Source organism: Tupaia chinensis, unplaced genomic scaffold, assembly GCF_000334495.1.
Source record: "Tupaia chinensis unplaced genomic scaffold, TupChi_1.0 Scaffold000279_1, whole genome shotgun sequence".
Lineage (NCBI taxonomy): Eukaryota > Metazoa > Chordata > Mammalia > Scandentia > Tupaiidae > Tupaia > Tupaia belangeri.
The window spans coordinates 1,964,037-1,989,928 of record NW_006159762.1 but is presented as its reverse complement, the minus strand read 5'-3'; the positions used below and the strand labels follow the sequence as shown (position 1 = coordinate 1,989,928).

The 25,892-nt window shown below is 50.9% G+C and overlaps 1 protein-coding gene across 1 annotated transcript in view; it reads right to left on the bottom strand.

Moving 5' to 3' along the window:
- Positions 1-25,892, bottom strand: part of TECPR1 (tectonin beta-propeller repeat containing 1) — a 41,038-nt gene that overhangs the window by 11,108 nt on the left and 4,038 nt on the right. The window contains exons 2-16 of the mRNA XM_006150175.3: positions 24,029-24,272; positions 23,379-23,561; positions 23,061-23,183; positions 22,050-22,175; positions 20,190-20,364; positions 19,979-20,079; positions 17,900-18,001; positions 16,181-16,326; positions 12,354-12,838; positions 11,896-12,041; positions 10,808-10,963; positions 9,513-9,662; positions 9,270-9,427; positions 7,830-7,957; positions 6,528-6,630 (exon numbers count right to left, since the gene is read on the bottom strand). Of these exons, the coding sequence (XP_006150237.1) occupies positions 6,528-6,630; positions 7,830-7,957; positions 9,270-9,427; positions 9,513-9,662; positions 10,808-10,963; positions 11,896-12,041; positions 12,354-12,838; positions 16,181-16,326; positions 17,900-18,001; positions 19,979-20,079; positions 20,190-20,364; positions 22,050-22,175; positions 23,061-23,183; positions 23,379-23,561; positions 24,029-24,253 (2,507 nt within the window). The 5' untranslated portion in view covers positions 24,254-24,272. The remainder of the gene's footprint in view (positions 1-6,527; positions 6,631-7,829; positions 7,958-9,269; positions 9,428-9,512; positions 9,663-10,807; positions 10,964-11,895; positions 12,042-12,353; positions 12,839-16,180; positions 16,327-17,899; positions 18,002-19,978; positions 20,080-20,189; positions 20,365-22,049; positions 22,176-23,060; positions 23,184-23,378; positions 23,562-24,028; positions 24,273-25,892) is intronic.

The following is a 25,892-nucleotide window of genomic DNA, read 5'->3' as shown; positions in this document are numbered from 1 at the left end:
AGGTCCGGGACGCGAACCACGGTCGACTACGTGGGAGTCCAGCGACATAGCCATTACGCTAACTGCTAGTTCCCCCCCCCCAAATAGTTTTTTAAAATGAACTTAAAAAGTTTGAATGTCAGGGCCAACAGGTGGCGTGGTGGTTGAAGAACTGGACTCTCACATGGCCAACCACGGTTTGAGTCTCCGACCTGGTGGCTTGCTCTCTCACTTTTCCTCTCTTATCTCTCTGTCTTTCTCTGGTGAGTGCATATACCCTACGCCAAATTTAAAAGTAATAATAAATAAAATCAAATAAATAATTCCTTAAAAAAAGTTTATTCAAAAAAATGTTTGAATATGGGATCCAGCATGTGGCATGATGGTAAAGGTGCTAGATTCCCACATGGCTAACTATGATTCAACTTTCAGACCCAGCAGCTGGAAAATCATGCTGGTGCATGTGTGTGTGCCACCTTCACATGCCTGGTTTTGTCTTCCCACACACAGGCATACAGGGTCCTTCAACAGTTTATAGAAAAGTACAAGTTTAGGCTAGCCCCATAGCCTAGTGGTGAAGGAAGCCAGATCCCACAACCAGCGCTCAAATCCCAGCACTGGTAGCTTGAAAAATCCCCTAGAGGAAAGGGATTGTGGCATGGCCATCCCCTCTCTTCTCACTATCCCTCTCTCTGTCTCTCTCCGTTGAGTGCATGCACACTATGGCAAAAACCTAAAAGAAAAAAAAGTTTGACTGTGTCAGGCCAGCCAGTGGCATGGTAGTTAAGGAGCTGGATCCCACAAGGCCAACTGCATGATTCAAGTCCCAGACTTGGAGGCTTGAAAATCATATCAGGTATGTGTGTGCAGGCTCAGAATCCCAAGAGGAGAATGAAGAAGGAATTGTGGGTGTAGCCATCCCTGGGGTGTGAGGGGTAATTTTTCACTTTCTCTCTCTCTCTCTCTGGTGAGTGTACATACCCTATAGCAAAACTGGAAAAAAAAAGTTTGAATGTATCTTTTATAATGTTATTGAGATATATGCAATATCATCTAATAAGTGATCTCAAGACTCCTACATATTACAAGACCTGGGACTAGCAGGTAGAGAAATGGTCAAGGCGCTAGAGTCCTACATGGCCAACCACAGCTTGAGTTCTGGACCAAGAGGCTTGAAACTCATGCTGGGCACATGTGTGTGCATGCCCACAATCCCCAAGAGGAGAATGGAGGGAGAAGGAATTGTGGTGTGGTCATTCCCCCCGGAAGGTGATTTCTCACTTTCCCTCTCTCTCTCTCTGTCTCTCTTTGGCAAGTGCACACGCCCTGTGGCAAAAACGTAAAAAAAGAAAAAGTTTGAATGTATCAGGCCAGCCAGCAGCGTGGTAGTTAGGCACTGAATCCCACCTGGCTGGCTATATGCTTCAGTCAGACCTAAAGGCTTCAAAAACATACCAGGCGTGTGGGTGTAACCCAGAATCCCAACAGGAGAATGGAAAAGAGACTGCAGCGTGGCCTTCCCTTGGGGTGGGGAGGGGTGATTTTTCACTTTCCCTCTCTCTCACCCTCTCTCTCACCCTCTCTCTATCTCTGGTGAGCACACACATCCTATAGCAAAACTGGGGGAAAAAAGTTTGAATGTCTCATATTATTGAAAAATATGAAATACCATCTAATAAGTGATGTCAAGACTCCTACATAAAATATTACAAAACCTTATTAAGAGGAAATTACACAGGATCAGCAGTTGGTGTAATGGCTATGTCACTGGACTCCCATGTATTTGACCACAGTTCAAGTCCCGGACCCGGTGGCTTAAACTCACATTGGGCATGTGTGTGTGTGTGCACCCAGGATGCCCAGGATCCCAAGAGGAGAATGGAGGAGAAGGGATTGCGGCATGGCCATCCCCCCTGGGGGGGTGATTTCTCGCTTTCTGTCTCTTTGTCTCTCTGCCTTTCTGGCGAGTGCATGCGCTGTACAGCAAAAACCTCTCCAAAGGGGGGGAAAAAAAGAAACAAAAAGAAACAAAAAAGAGGAAATTACATAAATAGAGGTATGAACTCAGTCCACATTTTAGAGACTTACTGTTGTAAGACAACCATTCTACCCAAATTGATCTACAGATCCAAGGCCATCCCACCTAAGATCCCAGTGGTTTTTGAAGACTGCCACAAACTGCTGCTAAAATTCATCTCAAGAGCTAAATGGTGGCACAGTGGTAACACAAGTGGGTCCACAAGAGAAGGTCCCCTGTGTACAACACCCTAGGGCCTCACTGTACATACTGGGTGTGCCCACACATGCCCATGCCCTGGACTAGCTGCAGCAGGGGGTGGGTCTCGATGTGGTAACCCTGCTGGGGCTGCCACCTATCTTTCCAGCTCTCTCTCCATTGTGCTGTGCTGTCTCTCTCTCTCTCTCTCTCTCTCCCTCATGGAAGAAATAAACTTAAAAAATATTCATCAGACATGCTCTAAGAATTTCCAAAACATCACTGAAAAAGATGAGAGGATTTGTCCTACCGGCTTTGAATACTCCCTTTCAAGGAACAGTGACTGAACAGTGAGGGATTGGCTCAGAGATACTCAGCAGCTATGTGGAAGAGGACGGCTTGGGAAAGACCTGTTGCCTGTATGGACACTTGATTTTTAAAAAAGGTGGTGGGGTCAGCATGTGGCGTGGTGGTTCAGGTGCTGAACTCCCACATGACCAACTGCAGTTCAACTCTCAGACCTGGCGACTTGCTTTCTCACTTTCCCCCTCTCTCTGGTGAGCACACATGCCCTATAGCAAATTTTAAAATCATCATCATAATAATAGTAATAAATAAAATAAATAATACTTTAAAAAACAAACCAAAAGAGGTGGCACTTTATAGTACAAGAGGGACAGGACAGCCTTTTCAATAAATGGACATTTAAAAAAAGAAAAAACTTTATCTTAGTGAGTACAGTGGTCAGTACTGCTCACTGACCTTCAAGATGCCACCTGGGGTGGGGGTGGGGGTCAGCTGGTAGTGTGGAGGTTAAGGCAGCTGGATCCACTACATGGTTTGAGTACTGCACCCAGGGCTTGAAAAATATATCAAGCAGACATGCACACCCAAAATCCCAACAAGAGATACAGGTGGAGGAAAAGGTATTGTAGAGTGACCATTCCCCAAGGGGTGAGGATGGTCTCTTTCTCTCTCTGGAGAATTTAAAAAAAAAAAAAAAAAGATGCTACCCAAGGACATGAAGAAAGATGGAAGGGACCAGGCAATGGCATAGTGGTAACACAACTGGATCTGCATGGGAAAGGTCCTAAGTTCACATCCCAGGACCTCCCTGAACAGAAGCCCATAATTCGAGCCAGCTGAAACTGAAGCAGTGAGAAGTCCCTGTTGAGGATGCCTGTCTCTCTGTCTCTCTCATGGAAGAAATAAAAAAACTAAAAAAAAAAGAGGAAAAACAGAAGAAAGCTGAACAAGAAAGAAAGACAAAGACCCAGTGACTAAATTTTGGGGCAAGGCCAAAAAGAAGCAGTCAAAGGCAGATCTCATGACAGGCTCAATAACTTAGTCGTGACTGAGAAAGCTACATATGGCGAACTCTCAGGGACTGAAGTTGTGTGGTTCCCTGGCAAGGGCAGCCCTTCTGGAGCCCCTCAGTGAAGGACTTATCAATCTGCTTTCAAGGCACAGAGCTCAAGCAATTTTCACTAAGTATCAAAGGTGCCCCAGCTGCTGGTGAAGATGCATGAACAGGTCTAGCCTACTATACATTCAGAAAACAAAACTTTATTAAATGAAAAGAAAGAAAGAAGCAAAACAACTTGTCTTCATACTATGTGCCAAATAGCTCCAGGTGTCTCCTACGCCTAACTACATAGGCAGAAGAATAAAGCTCATAAAATGGGGTCAAGAAAAGATGACATGTGATGAGTAGATATTCCCTTTTAAAAGATCAAAAAGACCAAAAGATGGATAGTGATTCATAGCATGTGAAAATAAAACGCAATTCAGGTTTTGGTGTCCGTATAGACAAATCGATGCTCAGTTGATGACATGTGGCCTATGGCTGCTTTCACACGACCACTGCAGTCGAGTTGTGGTGCCATAGACCGAATGGTGCACAAGCCTAACATATTTACTGTCTGGTCATTTACCCAGTTGGCTGACTGCTGTTCTAGATGGGAGAAGCATATGTTCATTACTGCAGGTTAATGAAATTTCTTAAAAGGATTTCTTGAAGGCCCTAGCTTTTGTAAAGAAAAGGACTACTGGGGACCAGCAGTTAGTGTAATGGTTATGTCGCTGGACTCCCACGTAGTCGACCACGGTTCAAGTCCTGGACCCAGTGGCTTAAACTCACGCCGGGTGCGTGGGTGTGCGTGCATGCCCAGGATCCCGAGAGGAGAATGGAGGAGAAGGGATTGCGGCATGGCCATCCCCCCTGGGGGGTGATTTCTTGCTTTCTGTCTCTCTCTCTCTCTCTGTCTGTCTGGCGAGCGCACGCGCCCTACAGCAAAAACCTCTCCAAAAAAAGAAAAGAAAACAAAAGAACTGATCGGCGACCAGCAGGTGGCAGTGGTATGGTCAACCATGGTTCAAGTCCCAGACTTGGTGGCTTGCTTTCTCACTTTTTCTCTCTCTCTGTGTCTCTGGTCAAGTTAAAATAAATGAATCAATAAATAATTCTTAAAAAAAAAAAAGGAAAGATACAAGCAAAATGATAAATTGTGATTGAATGTTTAAAAAATAATTGGAACAATAATAATAATAATCTGAAAAAATAATGAAAAGCTATTTGATAATGATGATGGAGATTTTAATGTCTTTTTATTTACTGATATGCACAGTATTCCTTCTGGAAAAAGAAATGTAATACACTGTACAGTTATATGTGATTCAATGTAATATAAACAAGATTATGATAATAATAAAATTGATTCATTAATTACATTTTAAAAAGAAAGAAAGAAAAGGATTGACCAATCAAACTACATTTAAAATGCAAAAGTCCCCATTAAGAGGGTCAAAAGGCAAACCACAAAACAGGAGACAGCTGCCATTACATACCACCTCCAAAACAAACTACTTTAGTGGAAAAAGTCAGGGGCCAGGGAGCTGGCAGGTGGTGTGGTGGTTAAGACACTGGATTCCAGAAAATAAGTTATTTTTAAAAATTAAAAATAAAAAGACACTGGATTACCAGGGCCAGCAAATGGGGTAGTGGTTATGTTGCTGGATTCCCACATGACTGACCACAGTTTGATTCCCAGACTCAGTGGCTTGAAAATTATGCCAGGCACATGTGCATGCATTCCCAAGATCCCAGGAAGAGAATGGAAAAGAAAGAATTGCATTGTGGCCATGTACCCAGGGAGTGATTTCTCATTTTCCCTCTTACTGTCTGTCTGACCAGCACATGTGCCCTATGACCAAAAAAAAAAATAGACACATGTGGATTCCCACATGGCTGACCACACTTCAAGCCACAGATCCAGAAGCTTGAAAATCACACTGGGTGCATGTACGTACATGCCTAAAATCCCAAAAGGAGAATGGAGAAGAGATGGTGGTGTGGCCAAAATCATCACCTTTGGGGGTGATTTCTCACTTTCCCCCTCTCTCTGTCTCTGCCTCCAGTGAGTATACGAACCCTATGGCAAAAACCTAAAAAACAAAAACAAAAACAACCTCAGGGGCCTGTCCTATAGCCTAGTGGTTAAGAGAGCCAGATTCCACATGGCTAACCACAGCTCAAATCCTGGCCCTGGAAGTCTGAACAATATACCTGTGTATGCGTGATCCAAATCCTGACAGGATAGAGGAATAGAGAAGGTATTGCAGAGTGATCATGCCCCAGTGAAGGGTGCTTTCTCTCTCCTTCACTCACTCTGTCTCTGTCTCTCTTTGGTGGGTATCTGTGCCCTCTGGAAATTAAAAAAGAGCCTGGATGGCAGATGAGGAGGGAGGGCCTAACAAAACAGAAGGGACCTGATAAGAGACTAGAGGTGGTCTGGCAGCCTCCTCCTTCTCCACCTGGCAGTGATTACACGGTGCTTATTTTGGGATGAGTCAGCAAGATACATATACAGGGGTCTTCAAAGGTTCATGGAAATGTATATTATGAAAAAACTATGCATGAATTTCAAAACAGTTTTGCATGAAAATAAATCTATACTTGAATTCCATTTTCCATGAACAACTAGAAGTTCTCTCCTACATAGTTATATTGGGTTGTCAGAAGTCATGATGCACTTTTACACACACACACACACAAAAAAAACCCAGAAAAATATGTCATGACTTTTCTGACAACCCAATACATCATGTATGTTTGTACATTCGTGTTTTGTACACTTTATATATGTTACATCTCTTAGTGAGTTTACACATGTACTGCCCTTAAAAGATTCAAGGGAAGAAACGCAGTAAGCAGTAAGATCCAGGGAGTTCCACACTGGGGGACTGACCAGCTCCAGGCTGCATTGGATATTGCTGTCCAGGTGTCACCAGGACAGTGGCTGGGCTGGGCAGCACCCCCACTGGTGCTACTCACCTGCTGGTGTAGCCTGTGACGGGGTTCCAGCGCTGGTTCTCGTAGATGTAGACGGACTTCACGTCTGACTGTGGGTAGATGTTGCTGGTGCTGCTGGCCAGGCCTGCGGGGAGAGGAGGGACTAAGGTCACATTGGCCTGCTCAAGACTCTAGCTTCCTTTTCTTTTCTTTTTTTTTTTTTTTTTGATAATTATTCATTTAATTTTGTTTGTTATTATTATTTATTTTTTAGTTTGGCCAGAGAAAGTGAGAAACCAAGTTACCAGGTCCAGGACTCTAACCATAGCTGGCCATGTAGGAGTCCAGCACCTTAACTATCCTGCCACCTGCCAGTCCCGGGACTCTGGCTTTCTATATAAAGCACTGACACTCTCAGAGAACGAGTGGGAGGTGGGGTGGAGCTAGGTCAGCTTAGAGGGGTTAGCCAGCCTGATTTGGGTTTCTCTGCTCTGAGACCATGGTTATTTTAGGGTTGTACCACCTTAAACCTCCATCCCCACCACATCCATCATCCCCACCTTGGCTGTGTTCTCAACTGCCTATCTTCCTTCTTCCCACCCTACTTATCCAGCCCCAGGTAAGGTAGGTGAGAGCCCACCCAGCTCACTCCTTGTTAACAAAGGTACCTTAGGCCACTCACAGTACCTCCACGAGCCCCAGTTTCTTTATTTGTAAAATGCAGACAAAGACAACAAGTGCTTCATGCAGGGAGGCTGTTGAGCACGTGCAGATGCGAGTTCCTGTGGTCTGAGTGGACCACAGTTTTACAGGGTTAGCCATCCCACTACGGATATGTGGGCCGTTTCAGTGTTTGTTCTGTCTCCACTTTCTACCCTGCCTCCAAGAACTTGGAGAGATCAGAGGTCAGCAAGCTCTCACCCCATAGGAAGAACACACCAAATGAGGGACTGGAATTTGAGCCTGGGAATCAGGAGACCAGGGTCCAGGGTCCCCAGTGCACTCTGAGGCCTCATCTGTGAAATGGGGCTAGATTTGCTAAGGGGCCCTGGCAGTGCCTTTCTAGAAGCTTCAAAGCCCTAAGCTCAGTAGGTGGTGCCTAGAAGGCATGTTGGAGGCAAGGGCTAGTCTCTGGGTTCTTGCTTCCTGATTCAGCCCAGGGGAACCTGGCAGTGGTGAAGGTCACCTGTCAGCTACCTATTAGCGGACTGTCAATACTGGGACAGTGGCCCCCGTGTTGGGCAGAGAAGCGAGACGGGGATTAGAGGAAGGAACGCCCCAGGAAGGTCTGGGCAGGGTTGGGAAGCTGGTCCTGCCAGTGCAGGTGCCTGGGGCTGCCCTTACCTTGGAAGCAGCCTCCACCATAGCCACCTGTGTACACCCAGGCAGTGTGGTCATAGCCGATGCCCCATACCACGCCACGGCTGTTGGCCTCCACCACCCGCAGGTGACCTCCCATCTGCCGCCAAAACCTGCAAAGACGAGGCAGAGGGCAGGGCAGAAAAGGCACCTTACTCATTTCCAGCCTTCCACCTCCCTGGAGCCCTCTGCTTCTGTGCCCCCCCATGCACACGGCATTTTAAAAGTCCTCAGCACCCAAGCATATAGGGCAGGCAAGAAGTCTTCAGAGGCCTGTTCACTGGGCCCTGATCCCACACCAGCTGGGCTGAGGTCAGCATCCTTGTTTCACACAGGCTGTGGGGCCTGGGATACAGGGGATGAGCTGGCCATGGTGACGGCAACAGCCAGGCCTGACTGTGACAGCAGAGAGCAGGGTCATGACGCCTAATCCTCTGCATGAGCAACAGGGTGGCAAGTGGCCTGACAGGGTGAGACTTCGCAGTGAGACTGCACTGCAAAGCAGGGCACAGGCTGCAGCTGGCAGTCCAGCGAGCTCCCATGTCCTGCGTCAGAGGTGGCCTGACTTGCTGGGTTGGACACAGGGCACACACAGTTTGGCAAGCACCATGATTCTCTCCTATGGAGGGGACCCTTGGGCTAGCTTATGTCCCTGGTCCTAGAGTCTACTGGTAATTGAGGCCCTGGGTGACCTTCTGGGAGCAGCCCTCTGCTTTGAGGACAGCTGGATAAGCTAGGACAGAACTGTGAGTGCTGTTCTCCCCTGCACCCCGTGACCTAATACCTCCTGGGGCTTTAACCTCCCAGGCTCCTACATCCAGGCCCACCCTCCCTCCAGCTCGGCCCTGGCTACCCACCTTCTGGTCTCTGCCCCGTCCACATGCCAAAGGCAGATCCAGCCTGTTCCCTGCCCTCCTAGTCACTACGCTTCGAGTCTGTCCAGAGGCTTCAGATCCTGCCTCATATCCAACCTACTTCAAAACCCCAAGCCTACCTTGGAAACACCCAAGACAGCTTTCTCTCGGCCAGGTTATCTCTGAGACTTCAGGGCCCCCCTGCGGCACCCCTGCTGAGGGGCTCAGTAGGAGCTCCAGGCTTGTAGGGTGGGTGCGTCTGTGCCCTTGGGTTGGTGGGAGGGACCTGGCACCTCTGCCCTGGCCTGGGAGCCCTCGGGGGAAGACTGACCTGCCCTGAGCCCAGGTCTCTGGTTCCACTCTTGGAGAACTTCAACTGGAAAGAGGAGGACTAGGGGGCCTGGGAACCAGCCAGCCATGCCTCTGGCTGGTCAGCAGGCAGCTGGGCCATGTGGGCTCTGGTCCCGCTGGGTCCCTCCTCCTGGAACCATGAACTCTGGGTGCCGGGGGTGGGGGAAGAGGAGAGCCCAGCCCCAGGCCCCAGGTGCCATCCAGCGTGCAGCTCACTCACATCTGGTCACAGGGCAGCAGGTGTTCACGGGCCTCCAGGTCTGGGTTGGGCTCACTCACGAAGATGTCCCCTTTGCAGGTGATGGACCAGATGGCCTGGGGGGACGGGCGGCCGTGGACCTTTCGGCTCTCACAGCAGGACAGGCTGAGCAGGGCCAGCTGGCATGAGCACACAGGCTGGTCACTGCTGGGCTGGCCAAGGCCAGGCTGCCCCAGGACCACTCTCCCTTGACCCCCCACTCACCCAGTCATTCATGTCCTGCTCAGTTGCAGCAGCCAGACGCACAGGCCACCTCTGCCGTGTCCTCTCAGGGGTGTACAGGGCGAAGGAGTGCTTGGCCTCGTTAAGCACTGGGACCAGCACCGTCACCTCGTTGAGGAACACGTGGATGTACTGTTCAAAGAGTAGGCACCCGTGCAGGGCTGTCACCAGGATGGAGCGGGCCGCAGGGTGGTGCTGGGGCTCTGGGCCTGCAGGGTCCCTACTACCTGCTCTGTTGTGACAGACAGGAACTGGGGGACCTGTGACTCCACAAGGCTTGTTTATGGGGCCCCAGGGCTTTAGTGGTAGGCTATAGGGAGGGCAAGTCCCAGTACTGAAGCTATACTCTGTGGACAGATGCTTTAATTACATTTTATTTTATGTTTTTTTTGGAGAGGGTTTTGTTTGTTTGTTTGTTTGTTTGTTTGCTATAAGGCACATGCACTTGCCAGAAAGACAGAGACAGAGAGACAGAAAGCGAGAAATCACCCCCCCCCCCCCCCAGCGGGGATGGCCATGCCGCAATCCCTTCTCTTCCATTCTCCTCTCAGGATCTTGGACGCGCACGCACACGCACCTAGCTTGAGTTCAAGTCCACCAGGTCTGGGGCTCAAACCACAGTCACTACAGGGCAGTCCAGCTATGTAGCCATTACGCCATCTGCTGGTTCCCAGATACTTTAATTACATTTTAAAGATTAGGAACCAGCAGATGGCGTAATAGTTACATTGCTGGATTCCTACATAGTTGACTGCGGTTCCTCTTAGACCTACCGGCTTAAAACTTTTGCTGGGCACATGATCATGCATGCCCAAAAGCCCAACAGGAGAATGGAGGAGAAGGCATTGCGGTATGGCCATCCTCCGGGGGATGATTTTTCACTTTCTGTCTCTCTGGCCAGTGCACATGCCCTATAGCAAAAATCTCTCTTAAAAAATAAAAAGATCAAATGCCTGGCACCTGTGAGCCGTTAGGAGAGGTGAGAGACCTCATCTTCATTAATCATGGAGAAGATGAGGGCTAGTAAGCAGTTGCTCAGGGGGAGAAATGGCCTGTGAGGCTGCAGCCTGGCCTGGCACACACATGCCCAGCGAGCACCAACAGGAAGGGCCTTGCAAACTTGAGACACGGATCCCAGACCAAGCACCCCAGGACCATGCCCCAGGCCCACTCTTGCACCCCCACAGCCCTAGGTTGTTTTCTCCTGGGAACCCTGTGTTTTGGAAGGCTCCCTCCCCTGGGCACCCCCTAACCCCACACCCACCCCTCCTAGGCACCTTCTCCTCCTCGTGGACCACATAGTAGATGAAGAGGATGCTGTCCCGAGCCCCGTCATGCCCTGTGACCTGCTCCAGGGCCACGCGGACATCCACCCACTTGTGGGGCTTCCAGTCGCACCACCACTGCAGGGTCCCAGTCTTCACCCACACGGACTGCGGCACAGGCCCAAGGAAGAGGGGACACAGTCACAGGCAGGTCCCTCGGGTCCCCCAGTTTCTGCAGACTCAGGCCCTGTGTATACCTGTTCCCAGGATCCCCAGAGCCACCCTGGTCCTCTGACTTCCTCACCGTCTCGGTGGTGGCTCCAGCCCAGTACTTCCACTCCCCTGCAACGCTCCACAGGTGCAGGCCCTGAGCCAGCCCTGTGGACACATAGCCTCCTATTGCTCATACAGCCAGCAGGACTGGCAGTGTCAGCCCCTGTGCTGGATAGGGAAACTGAGGTTCAGGGAGGTCCTGTGCCTGGTCCGATGTCAACATCTGACTCAAAGCTGGGATCCGACCCTGGCCTGCCTGTGTCGAGGCCTGGCTGTCACAGGTGGATGCTTCTGCACTGTGAGCTGGTCCTCTGAAGGCAAAGTACTGCCTCCCTATCTGGACTGTGGGTCTCAAGGGGCCGGGCCCAGGTGGGTGGGCCTGGGAAGGACCCACGACCACCTCCACTCTGTCCTAGCTGGTATCAATAAAGCACTGCACCAATTGGGTGCTGGGAGATGGAGGGGGCATTCCTTGGGCAAAGAGGGGACAAAGTGATCCACCTCTTCCTGCTCTACTTTGAGGTTTCTGCTCTCTGGGTCCCCCATGCCTGCACTGTGGCCAGAGAGCAGGGGAACCTGAACAGTTCTTCAGCATGGATGAATAAGAGAACAAACCTAGTGGGTCATCAGGAAAGTTATGACGCATTTTTGCATAGAAAAACATGACTTTCCTGAAGACCTAATATTTCTTTATCTGAGTCTACGCCAGGGCCTGGAAAGGACCCAAGACAGACAGAGATGCATGCATCTACTTCTGTCCCACCTCAGGGCTGGCACAGCAGGCACTCAATGAAGTCCTGTTGAAAAACAACACATGCAGGACCCACCTGCTCCACGGCCTGTTCGTAGTGTCTAAAGTTCTCCAGCTCCCGCTTGGTCCTTTCTGTGAGCTGCTGGAAGATCTGCTTCCTCCAGGCGGCTGTCTGGGCCGGCGTGAGGGATAGGGACAGCGTCTGCACAGATGGGGACAGGCCTGCGGCCAGCCAGAGCCTCAGGACCAGGACACTGTCCAGCCACAGCTAGGCAGGAGATTGACTTGGTTATTTCCCCAAAGCAGCCCTCTTACTAAAATACCATGGTCTGAAAAATGCCCTATGAGCCTCGCCCCGTCACTCACCTCAACAGGTAAGTTGCTGTCCCAACAATGGCCTAGAAACTGGCTGCCACTGCTAGCAGAGGGTGGGGATTCCCATCCTGTGCCTCCTGGTGGTGGCCACCTGCCTTCGCTGACCCCTGCAGGAGTACTCTCCCAACTCGAGGTCACTCAGCCCCCCAGGACCCTTACCCGACTGCACAGTGAACCACTTGAGCACGGAGAAAGCCTCCACTGCACAGCTGCCCCCTGATACCCAGGCCCACAGCGGGTGGTCGTCCAGCACGTAGGACTCCTCCAATCCCAGTGGGAGAAGCCCCTGGGAGGAGGTAGTCTCGGGAAAGCCAGCAGCTGAGTGGCCGGGCGCTTTCTTGGGCTCCTTTAGGTCAATATTGGTCCAGGGCAGCTCTGCAGGGCTGGAGGCCAGGTTAGGGCATTTGGCAGACCCAGGCTCCCCTCGGCCCTCAGCTGGGCAGGTATTCTCCACAGCACCCTCCGTGGTCCTGCCGGCCCCTGGGCCTGAGGCTGAGCTCTCATCGGGGTTCCTAGAATTGTCTGAAGACTCTGAAGGGAGAGGCTGGTCCAGCTCTGGTCTCTCAACTTCTGAGGAGCCGTCGGTGTCACTGGGCGCAGACTCACCACCGCCCTTCACCTCATCACCAAAGAAGCAGCCAGCACTGGGAACAGAACAGGGCAGACTCGTCACTGCCTCGCAGAGGACAGGGACTACTATTAGGCCGACCTAGCTTGCTGCTCCACTGGGACAAGTCCTGGGACCGGGGGTCAGTCACAGCCCCTCTGAGCTCCTGTTTCCTCCTCTGTGCGACACACCCATCAATACCTGCTTCCCGGGGAGCTGGAGCACCTGGAACCATACCTCAGAACAATCAATCAATGTATCTGGAGGGTAGTTCTGAAATTAGCATTTCTTTTTTAATTGTGGTAAAATAGACACGACATAAAGTTTACCATTTTAACCACTTTTTTTAAAAAAAGTTTGTTTTTGTTTTTGCCATAGAGCACATACACTTGGCAGAGAGAGAAAGAGAGACAGTGAGAAGGAAGGTGAGAAATCACCCCCCGGGGGGGATGGCCACACCACAATCCCTTCTCCTCCATTCTCCTCCTGGGATTTTGGGCACACATACACATACACCTGGCACAATTTTCAAGCCATCAGCTCTGGGACTTGAAACGTGGAGTCAGCCATGTGGGAGTTCAGCACCTTAACCACTATGCCACCTGCTGGCCCCAGCCATTTAAACCACTTTAAAGCATGAATTCTACGGCATTAGTACATTCACAATGTTGTGCAATCATCTCCTCTACCTCCCTAGCTCCAGAACTTTTCTGTCACCCCAAATGGAAACCCCACACCCATTAGGCACTCTCACTCGCCATCTCCTCTCATCCCATCCCCAACTCCCCTGGCAACTTCTAATTTGCTCTCTGTATGGATTTGCCTGTTCTGGGCATTTCATTGGAGTGGAATTATGGACACGTTGTGGTCTTTTGTGACTGGTTCCATTCTCTAGCAGCATTTCAAGGTTCATCCACGTTGTGGTATATATCAGCTAGGACTTCATTCTTTTTATTGCCAAATATTATTCGACCATATGGATGTACCGTGTTTTATTTATGTTATAGGGTACATGTGCTTGCTGGAGAGAGACAGAGAGGGAGAGGGAGAAATCACCCCCTGGGGGCATGGTCATGCCACAATCCCTTCTATTCCATTCTCCCTTGGGATTTTTTTGGGCGTGCACACACACACACACACACACACACACACACACACACACACACACTCGCCCAGTGTATTTTTGAAGCCTCTGGGTCTGGAACTTGAATAGTGCAGTTGGCCATGTGAGACCCAGCCACCTTAACCACCACACCACTGGCTGGCTCCTGTTTATTTATTATTGATGGACACCTGGGTTATTAATGTTTTAGGCTATTGTGATTAGTACTTCTATAAACATTCATGTACAAGATTTTGCTCACATGACTGTTTTCAGTCATTCTGGGGTACATACCTAGGGGTTGATTTGCTGAGTCATATGGAAACTCTACATTCAACTTCTTGAAGAACAGTCAATTGATTTCTACAGTGCACCAATGTATAAGGATCCCAATTTCTTTTTTTTTTTTTGGAGAGGTTTTTCCGCTATAGGGCGCGTGCACTCGCCAGACAGAGAGAAACATAGAGACAGAAAGCGAGAAATCACCTCCCAGAGGGGATGGTCACACCGCAATCCCTTCTCCTCCAGGGATCTTGGGCACGCACGCACACATGCCCAGTGTGAGTTTTAAGCCACTGGGTCCGGCACGCGAACCTCAGTCGACTACGTGGGAGTCCAGCGACATAGCCATTATGCTAACTGCTGGTTTCCAAGGATTCCAATTTCTGAAAATCCTGTAACATCTGTCTTTCTTTGGAATTTTGGGCACACATGCACATGTGCCTGGCATGATTTTCAAGCCATCAGGTCGAGGACTTGAACCATGGTTTTCCATATGGGAGTCTAGCACCTTAACCATCATGCCACCTGTTGGCTCCTCCTTTACTCTTTTCATTTACTTAGACATTTTAAAAGATCTGTTTAATTATTACTATTTTTTTTAATTTGCCTATAGGCCACATGCACTCTCCAGAGAGAGACAGAGAGAAAGTGAGAAAGCAAGTTGCCAGGTCTGAGACTCAAACCGTAGTTGACCATGTGGGAGTCCAGTGCCTTAACCACCATGCCACATGCTGGTCCCTCCTTTACTCTTTTTAAATTGGGATGTTGATCTTTGTTGTTAAGACTTCTTTAAAAAAAAAAAAAAAAGACTTCTTTATATGTTCTAGACCCTTTATCAGACAAATGATTTGTAAAGATTTTTCCCTATTCTATGGATTGTCTTTTCACTCACTTTATGATAGTATCCTTCAATTCACAGTTTTTTTTTTAATTTTGATGAAGTCCAAATTATCTATATTTCTATATTTCCTTTTATTTAGTTGTCAGAGCGTGAGTATGTTCACCAGAGAAAGACAGAAAGCAGGGTGGGGTGCAGTCATGCTACAATCCCTTCTCCTTCATTTCTCCATCCTGTTGAAATTTGGGGCACGCATGTCCTGTGTACTTTCCAAGCCACTGGGGCCACATAGAATCTGGCTCTCTTAACCACTAGATTAAGGGACTGGATAATGCTTTTGTTGCTTGTACTTTGGATGTCATATCTAAGAAGATTGCCAAATGCAAGGTCATAAATATTTGGCATCTGTTTTTGAAATTTCTTAGCAGATTCTAATGTGTTGCCCAGTCTGAGAACTACCAAACCTCAGGTAAAATAGGAGCAAGCTCCTGCTCAGGCTGTCCTCCACCTCTGGGCTGAGTGAGAGTGCTACAGAGTGATGACCACAAGCTTGGGGAGCAAAGCAGTGTGGACCAGGGTCTAGGGAATGTGGCTGTATGTCGTTTCAATGACACCTCTTAGTGAGAGCTGAGATGTCCCCAGTTGGGATGTTAAGTCACCTCCATATACTCAAGGCCAGTGGGCAGAGCTGGGACTTCTCTATGCTCTTAAAGTCCTAAGATTCTACATGTGGTCCCCAGAGCAGCATGACCTGGGACTTGCAGAGAAATGCAAACTCTTAGACAGAAACTCTGGGGCTGGGTCTAAAACTCTGTGTCTGCACAAGCCCTGCAGGTGACTTGAGCATGCCAAATCTGAGACCACTGCTGTGGATGAGAGTGACCCTCCACCTTGTTCCCCACTCCACTTGGGTAGAAGGGCCTTAGCATTTACCCCAAGAAGCAGCTTTGTCTCTTCCAGATCTTGAGACTTCAGAACCAATGTGCTAGCCCCATTCAAGGCTGATCCTGGCTCCATCATGGAACATCAGCCCTGGGATTCCCATGTGCCAACCTCAAACAGTCCAGAGTGTCCATTAATATCTCTATGCAGATGCCCGTGAGGCCACTGACAGCCATTCCCAACCCAAGTCCTCCATGTCCCACTGCCTGGATCACCTGAGGAGACTCGATGAGCTGCCAGAGTGGGAACGGTCACATTCTCGGCCTGCAACAATGGCCTTCCATGTCTTCCCACTGAGCTCACTGGGGGTGACGCCCTGCCGGAAGTACACCGCTCGGTCCTCACAGCCAATGCCCCAGACCTGGAACAGAAAAGGATGCTCAGAGGAGGCTGGAGCAGAGCTGGGGACTCCTCTGCCTTCTTGGAGTACTAAGGTGGGGCTTGGGTAGTGCACTGCAGGGCTGGGGGACATGTCTGCAAACTCAGGCAGTGGGCTGCATGCATGAGCATGTGTCAGAGCTGGGAAGGTCTGTGGTGGTCGGATGTGGGGTGGGCACAGAAGTCAAATGCAGAAAGAGGAGCCCAGGAGGGTCTGGGAGAGGGTTCAGCACCAAGCTCTGGAAAAGCAGGAACCTAGTCCAAACTTCCCAGCCTCAGGCAGCCCCAGGTTTCAGGGTGACCAGGTCTAGAGGTGGCAGGACTGGTGGGTGCTGTGTAGGGACAAAAGATCCACCTGTGTCCCTCCCTATCTTCCATGTGGCCTGTGATCGAAAGCTGATCCTAAGTGAACCCAAGGTGATCTTGATCTTTTTTTCAGATGTAAACTAACTTCCTTAACTTTGACACCTTGTTTTCCATCCAGAAGGTGATTGGGCAAGCATCCTACCCTCTACTTTTGGGTGAGGAGGAAGGCAGGTTTGTTGAAGGGCCCTGGGAGGGTGTTATGAAGGGCCACAGCCTACCCAGGGTCCAGTAGAGCCATGGGGCTTTGCCATGGCATCTCTGTCACTTGGCCACAGCTAGCTGGGTGGGTCACTGCCTCAGGCTCAGCCCCTGAGCACCAGCAGGCCCTGTCTGGCTTCTGGCCACTGTGTGCTATTGCCCAGGGTGAATGGGAGAGGAGTATCAGGTGCAGAGGGAAGCCTGACTGCCCTGGGAAGAGCTCCCAGCACAGTGCAAGCAATGTAGGTGTCAGCTCCATAGCAAAGGGCTACAGCCTGTAAGTCTTTTTTGTTTGGAGAGTTTTTTGCTATAGGGCGCGTGTGCTTGCTAGAAAGACAGAGAGAGACAGAAAGTGAGAAATCACACCCCAGAGGGATGGCCACGCAGCTATCCCTTCTCCATTCTCCTCTCGGGATCTTGGGCACACTCACACACACGCCCAGCGTGAGTTTAAGGCACAGGGTCCGAGGTTCAAACCTTGTTTGACTATGTGGGAATCCAGCAACATAACCATTACACCAACTGCTGGTCCTGCAACCTGTAAGTCTTAAAAATACTTACGCCTCCTCATCTCTGAGAGGAAGGCCACACTGTAAAACTACACTGCTGATGCTTGGGAAAAGTTGCATCCACAGTTGAAGCAAGATCAGTTTCTCTGCTCCCCTGGCGACCCCCCCCCCACACAGAAACCTGACTCACTCACATAGGTCTCAACTTTACAGCTTCAGGATGTGTGTCCCTTCTGCAGACCAGTGCTCATAGTGACCCTGGGGCTAGTAGGAGCTCTTGGATGGTGGTGAGACCAGTCCCTGTGTGCTCAAAGGCTGGAGTGAGGGAAGATGCTGGGAATCCCACCAAGTTGGCACTATGAGTCCGTGCTAATGGGCTGGGATAGTGGATGCCAGGTCAATGCATTGCGTTGGGAGTCCCCATGCTTAAGACTCCCTGCTGCATACATACTGCTGACCCCAGGCCTGGGGCCAGGTACGCACCTGGTCATTCAGCCCCACGTTCACCATCAGCATTTCTCCCACCATCTCGATCCAGCTGGTGCCACAGGGATTGTGAGAGTTGACGCCTCTTCGGAACCACACCTAGAAAAGTCAGAAAGAAACATGCCTCCCTGGAGGGCCACTGAAATAGAAAGGATGTTTAAGGTTCAGGAAGAATAGATGGATAATGTAATCCTGTGGTTCATGCCACAAAGGAGCCCAGCACATTGTTTAGGAAGGAAATGCCTATCCACGTCCCTCTTCCCACACTCATGCCACAACTCCTCCTGCACTTGGCACTGTCCCACGAGGGCTGGAAGTCACTTGCTCTCAGCCATATCCATCCTGGAAGCTCTCTGTCCATTCTCTGGCCTAATGCTTGGAAAAGGCCACTTTAGGGGCCAGTCAGTGGCGTAGTGGTTAAGGTGCTGGACACCCACATGACCGACTGTAGTTTGAGTCCTGGACTGGCAGCTTCAAACTCATGCTGGTCATGTGTGTGTGCATGCCCACGATCCCAGGAGGAGAGTAGAAGAGAAGGGGATGTGTTATTGTGGCTATCACCCTGGGAGGGGGGGTGATTTCTCACTTCCCCTCTCACTGTCTCTGTCTCTTCCTCTCCAGAGAGCGCATGTGCCCTAAGGCAAAAACCTCTTCAAAAGAAAATTGGAGGGACCAGCAGTTGGCATAATGGTTACATCACTGGACTCCCACATGGTCGACCACATTTTGAGTCCTGGATCCAGTGACTCAAAACTCATGCTGGCACGTGTACGTGTGTGCCCAGGATCCTGGGAGGAGAGGGCATTATTACCCTCCTGGGGGGTGACTTCTCACTTTTCCTCTCACTGTCACTGTCTCTTTCTCTGGCAAGCACATGTGCCGTAAGGCCAAAACCTCTACAAAATAAAAAAATTCTATTGGGTCATTGGAAAAATCATGACACATTTTTGCAAAGGAAAACAAAACTATGTCATGATTTTTCCATCGACCCAATAGATGGGCCAGCCCTGTGGCTTAGGGGTTAATGGAGTCGTATCCCACATGTCCAACCGTAGGGTTCAAATCTCAGACCCAGTCAGATTATGCTATGACCATGCCCCATGGCAGGTGCTTTTTCTCTCTCCCTCTCTGTTTGTTTCTCCCTCTTTTTCTGCTCTCCGGTGAGGACACATGTCCTCTGGTTATTACTTTTTAAGTGATTTTTTGCTATAGGGCACGTGAGCTTGCCAGTGAGACAGAGAGACAGAAAGCGAGAAATCACCACCCAGTAGGGAAGATCATGCTGCAATCCCTTCTCCTCCAGTCTCCTCTTGGGATTTTGGACACACATGCACACGAGCTTGGTGTGAGTTTTAAGCCACTGGGTCCAGGACTTGAACCCCAGTCGACACATGGGAGTCCAGCGACATAACCATTATGCCATCTGCAGGTCCCAAAATTTGGAAAAAAAAAAAACAACTTTCTAGACCTGTCTAAACTTTCTCCTTAACTCTAAGAAAGTATGCACAAATACTGCTCTTGTAAATCAATCTTTGCTCATTAAATCCAAAAGTGACGGTATGTTGCTAAAGAGAGACATGAGAGTTCTGGCTCCTAGGAGGTGAGGCGCTTAGGACTCATGGAGGAAGAGTCTGGTCTGTATTTTCTCAGGCTGGGCCTTCCGTATTGGAGACACAGGCTCACACGTACAGATGCTGGAGAAGCCTCCTTGATGCGTGGTTAGAAAGGAAGCATGAAAGCAATCTGAAAGCAGCTTACTCTATCAGATTTACCTCTGATAAAATACAAATGACAGGCAGTGAAGAGGGCAGAGGGGAGGCATTTGATTAATCAGGGCTCTCAGTACTTTAGCTTCTGATGATCTGAAACATTATGGCCTATTAAGTGATAAGTTGTCCTGTATTTTGTACTTGGGGTGGTTTTGTGGTACTAAATACCCTAGAGATTGGCAAGGATTTCAACAACAGAAAAGTGCACAGTTCTTGGTTAATGTTGGATTTGTTCCAGAGGACAAAAACACACAATCCTCGACATTAGCTGGTGCCTGTGAACCCCGCCCCAGCATCCCCATCTTACTTTCCGGTCCTTTGTGACAGCCCAGACCACGCCGACTCCCACGGAGACATGCATGATTCCGTTTTCAGACCCAGGAGGCTCCACTATCGACCAGGAACTTCCTACCAGACCCCAATAAAAACCCCAGGTGGCCGTCATCAGCCAAGGCACTAGGGAGCAGGTGACTCCACCCTTCTCCCCAGTACAGGCCGTGGGTTTGGCCTGGGCTCACCTTTGGGGTTGTTTCTATTGATTCCTTCCCGGACAAGAGCCTGGCCCTCCCAGAGGGTGGCCCACAGGAGATCGTGTGGCCCACAGCTGATCTGAGCCACCTCTCCGGGGGTGTCCATGAGGGACCATGAGGAGCCTTCGGGGTTGGGGTGGCAGACATCCTCCCTGTACCACAGCTGGAAGGCAAATAAAGGACATGGCATTTGCAAAAGCATGCCCACTCCGCCAAGCACGGGGGCTTCTGGAGGGGCTGGGGGCTGGGACTGGTGTACATTATCAGCTTATCTGTGAATGATGGTGGTGGGAGGTTAGGAGAAAGATCTTGACCCCCCAACTGAGGCAAAAAAAAGTGCAAATCCTGGATTTCGGTTCTCCTAAGAAATAGATCTGTTCCATTCATCTGCTTATGAGAACCTCCCACCTCCACCCACGTCTGATTCCAGCCTCAGATATGTTCCCAGGCTCCCCGCCAGCCTGTGTGCCCTGTGCCCCCTTGTGGTCATGTGCTCTCAGGACACTCGTCTCCGGGAATCCTGGGCCACTTGTAGTTAAGTGGGAAAACCCCAAGCCCCCACTGATACAAATAACCAAATATCCGTTGTTTGTTTTTGTTTTGTTTTGTTTTTCTGTTTTTGTCTTCTCTTTAACATGAATAGTTAAGACTGAACAACTCGCTCATATCGTCCAACCCCATTTCATGGGCTCCAAGTTGCTATAGGACCCAGGCAGCCCTCTGGATCTGCCATGCTATCCTTACAACAGGGCCTACAGGGCCAGGCCTAGGAACGGCCCCTTCTGCACCAGGTGGTTCCAGGATCCTCTGCCTCCTCAGCTCCCCTGGGAGCACAGGACAGGTGAGGGAGGCACTGGCTCACAAATACTTGCTCTCCACTCTGGCTCCTGCTCTTTCCTCTCTGCATCCAGGTGGCCGTGGCCCCTTCAAAGGGGCTCTGCCCTGGAACAACCCCCTCACTCTGCCTGGTGCCCTCCCCACAAACCTTCAGCGTAGCCCTAAGGTAGCACCTGAGATTAACCTAAACCTGGCCAAACAACCCCAGAGGGAAGCCTGTTAAAAGCAAAACAAAACAAAACAAACCTGCTTTGACCGTTCCAAAGCCAACTGGAGAACTAGGGTCAATTTATAATAGAGTTACTGCATAGTCAATAAAGTATGACCTGAAACTGTGATTAAAATATTGGCTTGCCCACGCTCAGGACACTCTGTGCCCCTGCCATTGGCAGGTTTTAGTCCTTTGCTTAGTTCACAAACTCGCTAAGAAAAAGACCTCCTTTTTCCCAACACATCCACTCATCCATCATCCATCCACTTACCCACTCACGCATCTATTTATCCACCCATCCACTCATCCATCGCTCCACTCACTCATCCACCCATCCACACACGCACCCACGCAGCCATCCTTCCACCCACCCATTCATGCATAATACTCCTGAAGACTCTGCGTGAGGAACACCATAAGGAAGCTTGCAGAGAGCTCTGAATCTGTCCAAGGAGACAATATCGGTGCCACCTGAGCCCAGGGGGGGCACTAGTAGTACTTGTGGAGGCTTGGAGGAGGGACAGAACAGCACCAGGCATACAGCGGGGAAACTGAGATGCAGGGGGCCCACAGGACAGGATCCCCTGGAGGGGGGACTGTGGGGTGCCTAGTCACATGCTGCCTGCTCAGGAAACCCCAGCTCCAGGGACAGAAGACAAGGAGAAGGTCTTAAGGGCAGCCCTGCTCCTTCCTCCAGCCCTGGAGGACCTGTAACCAGATTCTCTCCTACCCCACGCCTGCCTATGGGCAATCTCCCTTAGCCGCCTCTCTTCCGGAGCACAGGGCAGGCTTGGTCTTACCTTTCCTTGCAGGGACACGGCCCACACTGACAGGCGACCTATGGGCTCCTCTGTGATCTCCCAACCACCCACAGAGAGGTCGTTGAAGGGGTCAGGCAGTTGCTTGGGGTCATCTTTGGAGGGGATCTGGAACAAGGAGGCAAGAAACCATGGTGGTCAGTACCTGCTGCCTGGCAGCACAACAGGCTTCCTCACCGCGTCCCCTCCTGGGGGGTGCCTGGGCACGCACCCTCCCTCCTGCCACCCGCCTCCCTTCTGACCCTACGCATGCCACCTTCCTTGCTCCAACTCAGCTCACCAGTGCCTGACTCCACCAAGGAGGCAGCCACAGGACTGTGGGCTCTCGGCCCTGGGTCCTCTCTGCTCTACGCTCCAGCAGCCAGCAAGCCTGCGTTGCTGTCTGCGAGAGATCTCTGCTGCTCCCTCAGGGAAAGCAGATGAACCCCACGGCCTCAGCTCGGGGCTTCCCAAAGATCTGAGGGCTGTGACTCTGTTCCAAGCTACAGAACAGAGCTGACAGAGCCTCAGTGGACCAGGGCCAGCCCACTGCTCTCCTGCCCCTCCCAGCCAGGGCTGGTCTGGAGAGGTCTCATTTGAGGCCACATCAAGACCACACACCAGGATGATTGTCCCTAGGTGGGAGCTTTTTCTAGGCCGTGGGAACAACACTAGAGCCAGACAGTGGGCAGGGGAGGAAAAACTACCTAGCTTTAGTATGGAACAGCCCAGAGACTCGGGTCAGCACCAGTTCTATGCTGTCCTGGGCCACGGTCTGGCCCAACTGTCCTTGTGACCATTTCCCAAATTCAGGGACATGCAGTGCTAAGGTGTCTCAGGACAGGAACTAACTCAGAGGCAGGTCCCAGGATAGGCATGGCATCTCCTTGTGCACAAGTGCACGGGCAGAAAGGGCAGGGATGAGGGTCCATGTGACCCTCCTACACTGGACTGCTGACCCCAGCCTCTAGTCTGTCTTGGCCTTGCCCCCAAGCCACACTCAGACACGGAGACCTTGGCCCAGGCGTCCCGGGACTTGTATCTCCTGTACCGGATCCACTTCCGCCGTCGCACGCAAGAATTCCACTTTTTGTCTCTCGTGTAGGTGGCAGGGAAGTCGATGGCATATGTCCACCCCTGCAATACCAAGGGGGCTCTGCGAGGCTCTGGGGAAAGTGTGGAGGAAAGGAGGGGCAGGAGAGGGAACAGGTTGGGGGCAGCATCTGATCTGGTCACAGCAAGCAGAAGTCAGCTACCACGGGTGCTGGGGACAGGCTGAGCCCGAGGCTCCCCTCCCCAGGAGCAGCCAGAGTAGGCCCTGAGTTCACTTACCCCTTTTTCGGTGGGTTCTCCTCCAAAATTCTCATCCACGTACCAGTCTGACTCCCATTCCCAGTGCGGCGAGGGCAGCATCACCCCATCCAGTGGCCGGTGCTGGAGCCCACTCACGTCACTCCACGACCAGCGGTCACTTGGCAGGAGCTTCTCACAGAAGCCGCCCATGGGGTTCCAGCGCTGAGGGCCAGGGATGCAGGAATGGCCTTAGGCTCAAGCCTGCTGGGAGGGGACCCAGGCGAGCAGGGCCTCTCTGGGCCAGAGGGATCTTGCTCAACAGGCCCCTCCTGTTCATCTCCAGGATGGGAAGTGAGCAGAAGGACTGCCTGAGATCCAGGAATCAGGGGCCCCCACACTGTGTCATCTCGAGCCAGCACATCTGAGAACCTGCCCACTAGCCACAGTTCTTCCAGAAGGCAGGCAGTAGAAGGCACGCCTGTCCTGGGATCCTAAACAGCCCAGAGCCTGCCCTCGTACAGATCTGGCTGCAGGAGCTTCCGCCCCAAAGACCCTAGATGTTGCACACCTCAGCTCTTAGGTACAATGGAGTGGGAACTGGCAACGGGTTTCTCTTCTATGGTTTATCAGGTTAATGGATAATCCCGTAAACCAACCAAATAAGCTACTCCGAACATATGCAACGCTACCTGATTCTCATAGGCCTCCTCTCGGCGGCGGATGGGGACGTCGCTGGCACACATGTACAAGTAGACCTGGTTGTCGCAGGCAATGCCCCAGCAGCACTGCATGGCCGCGCTGACCCGCTTGAACTCCAGCTGGGCATCCTTGCACAGCTCCCAGTACTGGCCAGCTGTGGACAGCGTGTACACCCTCCCGAAGAGGTCTACTGCCCACAGCACGGAGTTGGGCATGGCGGCGGCTAAAGGGAAACTGGTGACAGGAAGGGGAGATGGGACTCAGTGTCCTGGCCCCCAGCCCGGGGGAACATCAAGGCCAAGTGGGACCCAGGACCCCTCTGCCATGACCATCTTATGCCGTGGATGGCCCAGAGGGGGAGTGAACAGAAATCCCACGAACTAGAAGCAGAGCCTGGCTTTCAACCTATATTCCTTTTGCTTTCTTTGCCTTTCCTTCCCTCTCAGTATGGGAGAGTTTTCAAGCATGTAGAAAAGTACAGGGAAGGGGTCAGTGGCGTGGTGGTTAAGGGTGCTGGACTCCCACATGGCCAACCGAGGTTCAGGTCCTGGACCCTGCAGCGTGCTTTCTCACTTTCTCTCTCTCTCTTTCTCATTCTATCCCTCTCTGGTCAAATTAAAATAAATAGTAAATAAAGTTAAATAATTCTTTAAAAATATTTAACATCCAAGGACCTGCCTTCCCAGATTCAATGCACCTAATTATTCTGTTTCCTTCGGATCTTTCTTTTCAAAAGAATAAATGGAGGGTGTGGTGGCGCCCGCCCTATGGCAAAAATCTATGGAGGCTGGAGGATTGCGGCATCGAGTCCATCTCTCTCTCTCTCTCTCTCAGTCTCTCTCAACGAGCACGATTTTTTGGGGAACCAGCAGTTAGCGTAATGGCTATGTCGCTGGATTCCCACGTAGTTGACCGCGGTTCGTGTCCCGGACCTGGTGGCTTAAAACTCACACCAGGCGCGTGTGTGCGTGCCCAAGATCCCGAGAGGAGAATGGAGGAGAAGGGATTGCGGCGTGACCATCCCCCTGGGGGGTGATTTCTCATTTTCTGTCTCTATGTCTCTCTCTGTCTGTCTGGCGAGCGCACGCGCCCTATAGCGAAAACCTCTCAAAAAAAAAAAAAAAGAATAAATGGGCCCAGCTACTGTGATACAGCAGCAACACTGGCACCCTGCAGTGCCAGAAGCCATAGGGTGATCACAGTTTGGATCCTGGGTCAGTCTGAAAAAAACAAACTGGGTCCCTAGGACCCTGGGAAAGTGGGGGACGGAGGAAAGGGGATCATGGAGTGACAAGACCCTATTGAGGCTGCTTCTGTCTCTCTTGCGCAAGTGCACATGCTTTCTCTCACAACAATAAAAAAGGAAGAAAGAAAAAGAATAAGGGAAAGCTTATAGAACTGGTTCAATCTCAAAACATTTAACCATCCTGCTGTCTCCTGGGGCCCCTCCCCTGCAGTGGGCAGGTCTCTTCTATGTCAGTCCCACTGTGACATTCCTATCTGGGTCTGGTGAGAGTGTCCGCACAGGTCTGGCATCCCAGACAGTCTTGTGTGGTCCTGCAGGAGCCATGTGACTGTGTGGACTCAAGGCTGTAAGGGCCCTCTCTTCATCCTCCCTGAGTGGCTGCCTTGTTTTCTTTCGGTCTCTCCTGCTGCCATTCTCCACTCCTGTCCTCTCTGTCTCCTCTTTCTTTGTGCTTTGTAGGGGTGATCACTGTCATGGCTAAGCTCAGCCACTGACCACTACCCTGTCCCAGAGAATGATGGCACTGCTACACCTTGGTATGACTTTTGGAGCCCTGGATTCTGGTAGGAACAAACTCTCCACCATGGCAGGGTCACATGGCCAGACCA